Source organism: Babylonia areolata, chromosome 12 (assembly GCF_041734735.1).
Source record: "Babylonia areolata isolate BAREFJ2019XMU chromosome 12, ASM4173473v1, whole genome shotgun sequence".
Taxonomy (NCBI): Eukaryota; Metazoa; Mollusca; class Gastropoda; order Neogastropoda; family Buccinidae; genus Babylonia; species Babylonia areolata.
The window spans coordinates 22,814,267-22,826,959 of NC_134887.1; the positions used below are offsets into that span (position 1 = coordinate 22,814,267).

Below are 12,693 nucleotides of genomic sequence, written 5' to 3' on the forward strand. Positions count from 1 at the left end.
TCCCCATAAACATAACAAGGAACAACAAACACTGAAACTCCACACAGACAACAGCAAACTCTGGGCCCACTCACCAACCTGTAAGCAGGCAACAAAAAATAAAGGACCTGTATCCTTTCTGTTTCTACTTTTATACTTGTCAATCAGGACTTTCCTCCCACCAAGACACAGAATCATGTCACATGTGATAATTTGAGGTCCCAGGCAACATTTTTGTGACAGAATGAAAAAAGGTGAGCAATTTATTTTATTTTCGATGTATACTGCTTAAAACAGGCATGTGACTGAGTCTGAAAGTTGGGGGCCCGGGGGCCTTCTGTGGCCCCCAGTGGGTAGCATGGAGCAAAGCCTCCTGAAGCTCAAGGTTTTTCTCAATTTCAAACCATAAAATCTGCACGTTAGGGCCACCAATGCCTCTGAGGTATTCCAGCCAAAAATCAGTCCAATTTTTCCTAAACTTAAGTGTTTTTGCTTTCAAACCTGTAAAAATCAGCCATGTGGGCATGATTTTAAAAATCTTGTCTGTTTTTTTGGGGGTTTTTTTTCAATGCAACTCTCTGTGTGTATGTGAGAAAGAGAGAGAGACAGACATAGACAGACAGACAGACAGACAATGAGATTGAAAAGGGGGGATGGGAGGGGCGGGGGAGGGGTAGTGTGGGGGAGACATGGGAGGAAAGAGTAAAAGTTTGTATGTGTGCATGTATGTGACTTGACTTATTCCTCTTGATTCCGTGGGGAACATAGGGCCGCAACAACACTCCTCCAACGCACCCGGCTCTGGCTGGTCCTCTTCAGTTCGGCCCACGTCATTCCGGCCGCCCTTGTCTCTGACTCAATGCTTCTCCGCCAGGTCTGCTTCGGACGGCCAACTTTCCTTTTCCCCTGAGGGTTCCAATCAAGAGCCTGTCTTGTGATGTTTGTTGCAGGCTTGCGTAGTGTATGGCCTATCCATCCCCATTTCCGTTTCTTGATTTCCGTCTCCAGTGGGGCCTGTTTTGTTATGTTCCAAAGTTCTTCATTGGAGACAACCTCTGGCCATCTGATGTTCAGGATGTTTCTTAGACATCTGTTGGTGAATGTCTGAAGCTTGTGGGTGCTGGTCTTTGTCACTCTCCACGTCTCTGAGCCATAGAGTAGAACCGACTTCACGTTGGTGTTAAAAATCCGGATCTTGTTGCGGATTGAGAGGGCTGTCGATCTCCAGATTGGTCGAAGGGTGTTGAAGGCGTGTCTTGCTTTGTTGATACGGCTCTTGATGTCTTCGTCCGTCCCCCCGTCTTTGCTGACAACACTGCCTAAGTAGACAAACTTGTCAACCTCCTTGATGTTCTCTTGGTGTAGTTGCACTGGATCTTGCTTCTTGTTGTTGACCCTCATGACCTCTATTTTCCCAATGTTGATTTGGAGTCCAGTCTTCTCAGCTTCTTCTGCCACACGACATAGTTTCTCCTGCGCATCTTGCTGCCTGTGGGAGAGAAGACTTATGTCATCTGCGAAGTCTAGGTCCTCCAGCTGTTTAGTAAAAGTCCACTGGATGCCTGTCCTCCGATCTGCTGTAGACTGCCTCATGACCCAGTCAACCACCATCAGGAAAATGGTCGGTGAGAGCAAACAACCCTGACGGACGCCGGTTTGCACACTGAAAGGTTCCGTCAGTTTCCCATCGTGGATCACTTGACAGGTGGCGTCTTCGTACATCTGCTGGATGATGGTTACAAACTTTGGTGGAAATCCATAGTGGTACATCAGTCTCCAGATGACATCTCGGTCGACACTGTCAAAAGCTTTTTGAAAGTCGACGAAGACTGTGTACAGGGGGGTCTGCCACTCCAGGGACTGCTCGATGATGATGCGCATGGTTGCGATGTGATCCGTGCACGAGCGATCTTGTCGGAAGCCTGCTTGTTCGTCCCGAAGTGTCTTGTCCAAAGCGTTCTTCAGTCTCTCAAGGATGATTCTGCTCAGTACCTTGCCCGGAATAGACAACAGCATGATTCCCCGCCAGCTGTTGCAGGATGAAAGGTCCCCTTTCTTTGGCAGCTTTACAAGATGTCCTCTTTTCCAGTCTTTTGGCACTCGCTCCTGTTCCCAGATCTTGCAAAGGAGAGGGTGCAGCATCTCAGTTGAAGTCTGGATGTCGGCTTTCAGAGCTTCAGGTGGAATTCCATCTGGGCCAGCTGCCTTTCCTGACTTGAGGGACTTGATGGCCTTGACGATCTCGGTCTTGCTGGGAGGGTTGGTGTTGATGTCGAGGAGCTTGGTAGGTGGCGGGATGTCTGGTGGGGCGGGTGGTGCTGGTCGGTTGAGCGTTTCTTTGAAATGCTCCGCCCATCTTGCTCTCTGCTGTTCTTCGCCAAGGATGGTGTTTCCATCTTTGTCCTTGACGGGCCGGCTTGGGTTGCTGTTTTTCCCGGAGAGTGTCCTGGTGATCTCATACAGGCGCTTCATGTTCCGCTGACCTGCTGCACTCTCAGCTTCTGCTGTCAGTTCCTCGATGTAGGTTCTTTTATCTTTTCTCGCACTTCGCTTTACTTGTCGGTTCATCTCCCAGTACTGTGCTTGTAGCTCATGTCTCTCGGCTTGATCTTGCGTGCAGTTGATCTGGTCTTTCAAATGCTTCCTCTCAGTGATGAGTGTCCAGGTGTCTGTTGATAGCCACTCTTTGTGCTTCCTCGTTTTCTTGCCCAGGACTGTTTTGCAAGTTGTTGTCCAGGTCTCTCGAAGGCTATGCCAATGTTCTTCTATTGAGTCCTCTGGGAGTTGGGAAAGCACACTGAACTTGTTCCTCAATTCAATCTTGAACTCTTCTGCTTTGGGTTTCTCCTTCAAGCTGTGCACGTTGTACTTGTGCGATGGTCTTGCAGCCTGGTCGTTGTAGGCCTTCAGCTTGGTTTTGAGTGCTGCCACAACCAGGTGGTGATCCGATGCTGCGTCTGCGCCGCGCTTTACCCTGACGTCGTGCAGGCTTCGTCTGTGCATGTATGTGCACTGCTTTAAATACAACTCTGTGTGTGTGTTAAACTCTTTGTGTGTGTGTGTGTGTGTGTGAGGCTGGGGAATTGTCCAGGAGTGTTTCCTCTGAAAATTGGCCTGGGTCCAGGGGCTGCCTTTGGCCCTTGGTGGGGTCCAGGGGGGCAAAGCCCCATGGCTGAAAATGAAATTAGTGATTTTTAAGAGGTTTAGGGGGCCTCTCTTCTGTGTGTGTGTGTGTGTGTGTGTGTGTGTGTGTGTGTGTGTGTGTTGGTGTTTTCAAGGAAAATGTACTCAGCAAACAAGTTTGCACTGTACCAATATGACTGACCACCTGGTCTCTATAGCTGTAGTCTCTGTTACACTGACAGGTGTGTGTGTTGGTAGAGGAAAAGGAGGAAGTGGAATGACTGGAGGGAGGAGGGGATGGGTATGTGATGAGTTATATCACTTTCAGCAGTCAGGGATCCTCAGCCAGAGCAAGTGGTCAGTGTCTTGGCTCAATGCCAAAGCTGCCAGTCATTGACTGGTTTTATCCCCCCCCCCCCCATCCCCTCTCCCACTGGTGGGAGAGACTCAGAGGGGAGGGCAACCTCAGCAAATCATGAATTAGAGAAGTCTGCAGGAGGGGGTGGGGTTTGGGGTGGGTGGGGGTGGAGAGTAAATATTTTTTTCCCTCTGGAATCAACTGCTATTCTGCTGAAAGTAGCTGATCCGCTGAGAGTTCCCCAGCCTGGACTGTGTGTGTGTGTTCAACTAAAATCTGTGAGTGAGGGAGAAAAGAGAGAGAGAGAAAGAGATGGGGGGTGGGGGGGAGGTGGGAAGAGAGCATGCAAGTTGTATTTGTGAATGTGTATGCACTGCTTTCGAATTCTGTAGACCTCTCTCTGTGTGTGTGTGTGTGTGTGTGTGTGTGTGTGTGTGTGTGTGTGTGTGTGTGTGTGCATGCATGTGTGTGTGTGTGTGAGTGTGTCTGTGAGTGTTTTTTTAAATACAACTGTGTGTGTATATGCGAGAAAGACACAGACAGAGAAAGACAAAGAAGGACAGACAGACAGACAAAAGGCAGAGAGAGAGGGGGGAAGGTGGGAGGAAAAAGTGCAAGTTTGTATATAAATACAATTCAGTGCGCGTGCACACGTGTGTGTATGTGTGTGTGTGTGTGTTTTCAATTAAACCCCATGTGTGTGTGTGAGAGAGAAAAAGAGTGTGTGCGTGTGCGCACATATGCAAATTATCGAGCTTTGTGTGATCGCCCATGTGTGCACATGTGCAAGTGTGGAGAGAAAATAAAAAAACAGAGTATGTATATACAATGTGTGTGCATACATGTGATTTTTTTTTTTTTAAGTAAGAGTGTGACAGTGTGTGCGCGCGCACACGTGCATTCAATTCAGCTCTGTGTGCATGTGTGTTTACTTTTGGTAATCTAGCTATAGATCTCAGATCTAAGCAAACTGACTTGCCATGAATTGTCTGTGCCCAGTGCCGCAGCATGGGCTGTGTCAGAAAAAGCACTGACATCAATTGCTAGAAAGTTTCTGTTTCAACAGCTTTTGCTAAATGAACAGACATCAAGGGCTTGACAGGGATACAGACTGCACACACAGCGTTCATGTGTATCTGTGCGTGCATGCACATTTGTGTGTGTGTCTGTGTGCGCGTGTGATCGCCTGTATGTGTGTGCATGTGTGTGTGTTGTGTGTAATTTGCTTTTCACTGATATCACCGTGTGCAATGTAGGGATCGCCTTCTGGTTATCGGCATTTTGACAACTTCAATCGACCATTAGGAAACCTTTTGACTTCGATTCTGGTGCTCTAACAAGTCACTAGATCGCCTCTCAGGGTCAACAAACGACGCTTTCGAAAGAGCATTCTATTTTCATTTTTGACAGTTCATTTTGTGAATGGCGCATACCGTAAAGTCATTTTTTTGTTCTTCTGTTTTCACGGTCTCATCTTGACAGGCCCAGTTCCACTTATTTTTCACTCTTTTATCTATCTCTGCTTCAAAAATCTTCTTTGTGAGTTTTCTCATTTTGTCGATGATTGAAGATAATCGGCGAAATCAGCTATCTTCGTAAGGTGTGAAGCCCGTGAGCGGAAGTTGTGTAATCGTGACCAAATACGGATAAGCTGAATGACGACAGAGGAGCAACGGAACACTTATTCTCAACTGGTTCTCTTATCCAAACATGGGGCATTTTGGCAAATGCTGTGGGTCTGTCTTGTTGAACGGTTGGACAATGATCGTGCAAGCTTCGTCAGTCGGGAAAATAAATCTCCCCCCTGCTGCCTCAATTTTCTCAACAGATTTACATGAATCTCAAAAATGGCCTCTGGAGCCAATTTTCGGTCAGAAATCCGACTATAGTCAGAAAAATTTCATGCCTGTAAAACTAACATAATGGACTCCTTTTTTTTTTCTTTTTTTCTGAGCACGCACCATTTAATTTCATCATTATTTTCTTCTTTTTTTTTCATAAAGAAATCTTTATTTCTTGAAAAGATATACAAAGTTCTCTGACCTGACTGTGCAACAGTAAAGAGATGTTATTTATGAGAAATTAAGATTGTTAAGTATAAAAAAAACAACACCAAAACACTGAACAAGATCTCAAATGACACACTCCGACAAGTTCCTCTTGGCAGTGATGTGTCAGGATTCAACAAAAAAGGATTTAAAAAAAATTAACATTGACAGAGTGTGAATTGTAAAGAAGTTGTTGCAGACTCTTCTGTGGATTACTTTACCAACAACAGAAGTGCAGGATCAGAACCTTGTGTACAAAGCAAGATCCAACACTCAAAATGTGTTTGTTTTGCCCTCAAATCACCACTCTTCCTAAGACTGCAACTTGTGGAAACCCATGTCCAATGGGAATACCTTACAACCACTGTGAACATGATGAAGGTTCACTTATGGACTATCAATGTGAACATATCACTTTCTCTCTCTTAAACAGTAGATAAAATGTCATCCTTTTGTTGGAAACTGATCAATTACAGGATCTTTCAATTAAGCTTCAGCATGTGAACTTCATAACTTCTAACACACTCTTCCCTGTCCAGCATCTGAACTGTCCCCTTACAGCTAGGAATGTCCAGCTTTATGACCATTATGGTGAACATGACAACAGCACAGATCACGCCACATGCCAAACAACATCACAGCAATAAGACAACAGAACACAGCAATGAAGACAACATAGCACTAGGACAACAGGACACACAGCAATGAAGACAACGTAGCACTAGGACAACAGAACACAGCAATGAAGACAACACAGCACTAGGACAACAGAACACACACAGCAATGAAGACATCACAGCACTAGGACAACAGAACACACAGCAATGAAGACAACACAGCACTAGAACAACAGAACACAGCAATGAAGACAGCATAGGGACACACAGCAATGAAGACATCACAGCACTAGAACAACAGAACACAGCAATGAAGACAACACAGCACTAGGACAACAGAACATACAGCAATGAAGACAACACAGCACTAGGGCAACAGAACACACACAGCAATGAAGACATCACAGCACTAGGACAACAGAACACACAGCAATGAAGACATCACAGCACTAGGACAACAGAACACAGCAATGAAGACATCACAGCACTAGGACAAAAGAACACACAGCAATGAAGACATCACAGCACTAGGACAACAGAACACACACAGCGATGAAAACAACACAGCACTAGGACAACAGAACAAACAGCAATGAAGACAACATAGTACTAGGACAACAGAACACACACAGCAATGAAGACATCACAGCACTAGGACAACAGAACACACAGTAATGAAGACAACAAAGCACTAAGACAACAGAACACAGCAATGAAGACATCACAGCACTAGGACAAAAGAACACACAGCAATGAAGACATCACAGCACTAGGACAACAGAACACACACAGCGATGAAAACAACACAGCACTAGGACAACAGAACAAACAGCAATGAAGACAACATAGTACTAGGACAACAGAACACACACAGCAATGAAGACATCACAGCACTAGGACAAAAGAACACACAGCAATGAAGACATCACAGCACTAGGACAACAGAACACACACAGCGATGAAAACAACACAGCACTAGGACAACAGAACAAACAGCAATGAAGACAACATAGTACTAGGACAACAGAACACACACAGCAATGAAGACATCACAGCACTAGGACAACAGAACACACAGCAATGAAGACAACACAGCACTAGGACAACAGAACACACAGTAATGAAGACAACAAAGCACTAGAACAACGGAACACAGCAATGAAGACAACACAGCACTGGGATAACAGAACACACAGCAATAAAGACAACATAGCACTAGGACAACAGAACACACAGCAATGAAGACAACATAGCACTAGGACAACAGAACACACAGCAATGAAGACAACATAGCACTAGGACAACAGAACACACAGCAATGAAGACAACATAGCACTAAGACAACAGAACACACACAGCAATGATGACATCACAGCACTAGGACAACAGAACACACAGCAATGAAGACAACACAGCACTAGAACAACAGAACACACAGCAATGAAGACAACACAGCACTAGGACAAAAGAACACACAGAGATGAAGACAACATAGCACTAGGACAACAGAACACACAGCAATGAAGACAACACAGAACTAGGACAACAGAGCACACAGCAATGAAGACATCACAGCACTAGGACAACAGAACACACAGCAATGAAGACAACACAGCACTAGGACAACAGCACACACAGCAATGAAAACAACACAGCACTAGGACAACAGAACACACAGCAATGAAGACAACATAGCACTAGGACAACAGAACACACACAGCAATGAAGACATCACAGCACTAGGACAACAGAACACAGCAATGAAGACAACACAGCACTAGGACAACAGAACACAGCAATGAAGACAACACAGCACTAGGACAACAGAACACACAACAATGAAGACATCACAGCACAAGGACAACAGAATGCACAGCAATGAAGACAACATAGCACTAGGACAACAGAACACACAGCAATGAAGACAACACAGCACTAGGACAACAGAACATACAGCAATGAAGACATCACAGCACTAGGATAACAGAACACACACAGCGATGAAGACATCACAGCACTAGGACAACAGGGAACATACAGCGATGAAGACATCACAGCACTAGGACAACAGGGAACATACAGCGATGAAGACATCACAGCACTAGGATAACAGAACACACACAGCGATGAAGACATCACAGCACTAGGACAACAGAGACAACACCAGCGATGAAGACATCACAGCACTAGGACAACAGAACACACACAGCGATAAAGACATCACAGCACTAGGACAACAGGGAACACACATTGTGATGAAGACAACACAGCACTAGGATAACAGAACACACACAGCGATGAAGACATCACAGCACTAGGACAACAGGGAACACACATTGTGATGAAGACAACACAGCACTAGGATAACAGAACACACACAGCGATAAAGACATCACAGCACTAGGACAACAGGGAACACACATTGTGATGAAGACAACACAGCACTAGGATAACAGAACACACACAGCGATAAAGACATCACAGCACTAGGACAACAGGGAACACACATTGTGATGAAGACAACACAGCACTAGGATAACAGAACACACACAGCGATGAAGACATCACAGCACTAGGACAACAGAACACACACAGCGATGAAGACATCACAGCACTAGGACAACAGAGAACACACACAGCGATGAAGACAACACAGCACTAGGACAACAGAGAACACACACAGCGATGAAGACATCACAGCACTAGGACAACAGAGAACACACACAGCGATGAAGACAACACAGCACTAGGACAACAGAGAACACACACAGCGATGAAGACAACACAGCACTATGACAACAGAGAACACACATTGCAATGAAGACAACACAGCGCATCCTGCTGCCATGCTGGCACAATATCACACTACAACTCAATGAAGACTGTCACCATTTGGTGTGATAAAAAAACAAAAACAAAAAAACCCACACATGCTGAAGTTATTTCAAAAGCACACAAGACCTGTTACAACAAACCACAAATGATCAAAATCAAACAAATGAGGCAACTTCAACATTTCCCATGTCTGCTCAGAAATATGGATTTAACAGGTCTTTAGCATTTTCACTGTAAAACAGCCATTATAACTGTCTGGATGAAATGTGATCTTCTCATGACAATTTCAATTCAAGAACAGCAGAACAATGTTAAAATAAGTAAACAAAAAAATAAATAGTAAACACATGCCAGTGATAAACAGAAACTCATGACATGGCTGTTTTACAAGTTCACCATACATAGAAAATTGAAAAGCCAATTATTCACAAAGACACACATATTAATAATTGACACAAGTCAAGAAATAAGTATAGAAAAAAAAAGAGGAAGACAATCAAAAAGACAGAGATTTCATACAAACAGTATAATAAAAGAAAAAAAGAAACGGAAAGGAAATCCTGGGTGGCTGTGAGAAAGAAGTGAGGACCAAACAGGCATCATCAGCCCAGGATGATGTCTATACACGCTGGTACTGTGGACCAGTTCACAGATACACTGTATATCTAACACACAGGCACCTCTGGTCCAGCAATCATTACAACTACAGGGAAGGAAAGACAGAATCACACTTACTTTGGTGCTGACTCCACGATGGCAGTGAACACTTTCTGTGTCATCTCCAGAAGATTCCTCTTGTTGTCTTCCAACACTTCAATAGGTTCCAGTCTGTTCACCAACACACACACATGGGGCTTATGTGTTATCATGTTCTTTCAGTGATCTCTTTGCAACAGTGAACAAGCAGTCATAATAAAGGCAGGCATTCAGTTCTGCCTGACTCCTTCCCCACACCGGTAAATCAGATATCCTCAGACAAGGAATGAACTGGATGTTGATTTTTCCACTCAATCTCTATCACCCTACTTTAAGTTGGTATGTTCCTAACATGTTTTCCACTTTATTCAACCAGGTCATCCTCTTTCAGCTTGATCACATGTACATGCACACACACATACATACACTCACACAGATACATACTCACACACACATAAAGATGCACAGTCACCAGTATTTTCTCTCCCTCTGTTAAACCTTTCATGGTGAGCTGGACGCTAGTCATTCACATGAGACGATAAACCAAGATCCTGTAAAACCAATTCTGATAGGAAAACAAATAACACTTGTAGGCAGAAGGCAATACAAAGAAAATGGGTGGCGCTCACAATGTAGATACCCATCTCCCTGGAGACAGCAGCCCGAATTCCACACAAAGAAATGTGTAGTGGCAAAAGAGTAAAAAGGAGGAGTTTGTATTATACTCCATGTTTGGTGTTTACATATACTTACCATGTCAAACTGATGCAAACTAGGCCTATGGTTTGCTCTGTTTGGCCAAATTTCGCGCGGCTAACAGTGAAAAGACGCCCCTCTTAGTCTGGCCCGCTCTTAGCCAATCAAACGCCTCTAACAGCTATAAGTGCTGAATCATTCCGTGGCCATGAACGAAAATGCCCCATGAGAACCACGGCGGAGACGCGGGGACGGACGGGCGGGCATTCGAGTTTGACATGGTAAGTATATGTAAACACCAAACATGGAGTATAATACAAACTCCTTTTGGTGTCATATACTGTACCATGTCAAACTGATGCAGAATTTAAAGCAAATGGAGGAGGGCAACGCCTACTGGTTCTTATGGGGAGCCCTTGAAACTGAGACGGCAGTGTTAGCCGCGACAAAGGAAATCCCCTTGGAACCGTCAGCCCTGGTCATACGGAAATCCCGGAGGTAGAAGTTGATGAAGGGATTCTCCGACCGCCAGAAGGCTGCCTCCAAGACATGCTGCAGTGGTACCGAGTGCTGGAAAGCAGCCGAAGTAGCTATGGCCCGCACTTCGTGTGTTCTGGGATTAAGACAACTGAGATCCTTGTGTGCATGAGAGTAGGCTCTACGAATGACTTGGGAAACCCAGCGGGAAATGGTGCCTGCAGCGATATCTTTCTTGTAATTCTCATTGAGGGAGATGAGAAGGCGCCTCTGAGAAGAACGCCTATGGCGAGACCTATCCCAATAGTATTTGAGGCACCGAATGGGGCAGAGATGCCTATCTTCATCATCTTGGGCAAGAATATCAGACAAAGGTCTGACCCTCAGAGAGGGGGAAGGGACCTCGGGGTCTTGGTTCTTAGCCAGAAACTCTGGAAGGAAACGAAGAGTGATGGAACCATCTCTGTGGAATGCTAGATCTTGTGGCATACCACTAAGACCATGAATCTCACTTCTACGACGGCCCGTGGCCAGCAACAGAAGGAAAGTGGTCTTGAGAGTGAGCAGGTCAAAAGGAACAGTCCCCAATGGCTCAAAGGGCTGTTTTCGAATGAAATCCAGCACCAGGAACAAGTCCCAGAGGGGCACTCTTCTGGGATTCCTAGCTTCCTTCAAAGAGGCGCCCCTAGCCACTTCTCTGAGCAGGAAATCAGCTTCAAAAGCGGGACCACCTAGCTGTTTGATAGTGGTACAAATGGCAGACCTGTACCCTCTCACAGAACTAGCAGACAGGTTGAGAACCGAGAAGCAGTGAGCCAGAAAGTTGGCCAGCTGCATGCTCGTAGGGTTAGTAGGGGGAATGTTCTGAGCTGTACACCAACTCAGCCATTTCTTCCAGCGAAAGTCATACAAAGTCTCTGTTCCCTCCCTCCTGGCTTTGGAGACTATGGAGAGGAGGTCGGAGGAGGCACCCCCCTTGGTCAGCGCGGCCGACACAGAGGCTGACCGAGGGGTGGAAGACTTCAATGGTGATGCTGACAGCTCCGCCCGCACAGCAGCCACGCGTGCAGGTGGAGCATTTGAGGATTGGAGTGAGGAATGCCCGAACGAGGCTGCCTCAGCAGATGAGGTTTGGTTTCCAGTTCCAGTGGTGGAACATGTGTCAGGGACTGAAGGACCGGAAACCAGGGCTGGGCTGGCCATTTTGGCGCAATGAGGATCATCTGCGGGCGTTCCAACCTGGCTTTCCGTATCACCTTGGACAGGATTGGAAAGGGAGGAAACGCGTAGGCAATCAGACTGCTCCAGTCTAGAGAGAGAGCATCCACTGCCCATGCTTCTGGGTCGGCGACCGGAGAGACGTAAGTGGGAAGTCTCTTGCTGAACCTTGTCGCAAACAGGTCCACCATCGGCCGGAACCACTGTTCCCACACTCCTTGCAGGGTGTCCTTGTCCAGGGTCCACTCTGTGTGTATGACACTCTTGGACCTGCTGAGAGCATCTGCCAAAATGTTGTCTTTCCCTGCTATGTGTCTCGCTGAAAGTGCAATGCCCTTGCTGTGGCACCAACGGAGGAGAGCCTCGGTCCGCAGAGAGAGGTCTGCCGAGTGCGCTCCCCCCCCTTTGTTCACGTAACATGCGACTGTTGTATTGTCCGTGAACAAGCGAATGGTCTTGCCGTTGGTCTCCGCCATGAAGTGCTGGAGAGCCCTGCGAACTGCCTCCAGTTCCAGAACATTGATGTGGCATAGGCGCTCCTCCGGGGACCAAGTCCCTGCTGCATGGAGTGAGTCCATGTGGGCTCCCCAGCCCAGGGAGGAGGCGTCTGTGAATAGTGCCACCTGAAGAGTAGGTGGGGCTATGG

At 46.2% G+C, this 12,693-nt stretch overlaps 1 protein-coding gene across 12 annotated transcripts in view; it reads right to left on the bottom strand.

Moving 5' to 3' along the window:
• LOC143288455 (neurofibromin-like) overlaps positions 1-12,693 on the bottom strand; it is a 278,699-nt gene that overhangs the window by 128,372 nt on the left and 137,634 nt on the right. For all 12 annotated transcript variants that reach the window (XM_076596958.1, XM_076596964.1, XM_076596968.1 and 9 more), the window contains one exon: positions 9,696-9,788. In XM_076596958.1, coding sequence (XP_076453073.1) covers positions 9,696-9,788 — 93 coding nt within the window. The remainder of the gene's footprint in view (positions 1-9,695; positions 9,789-12,693) is intronic.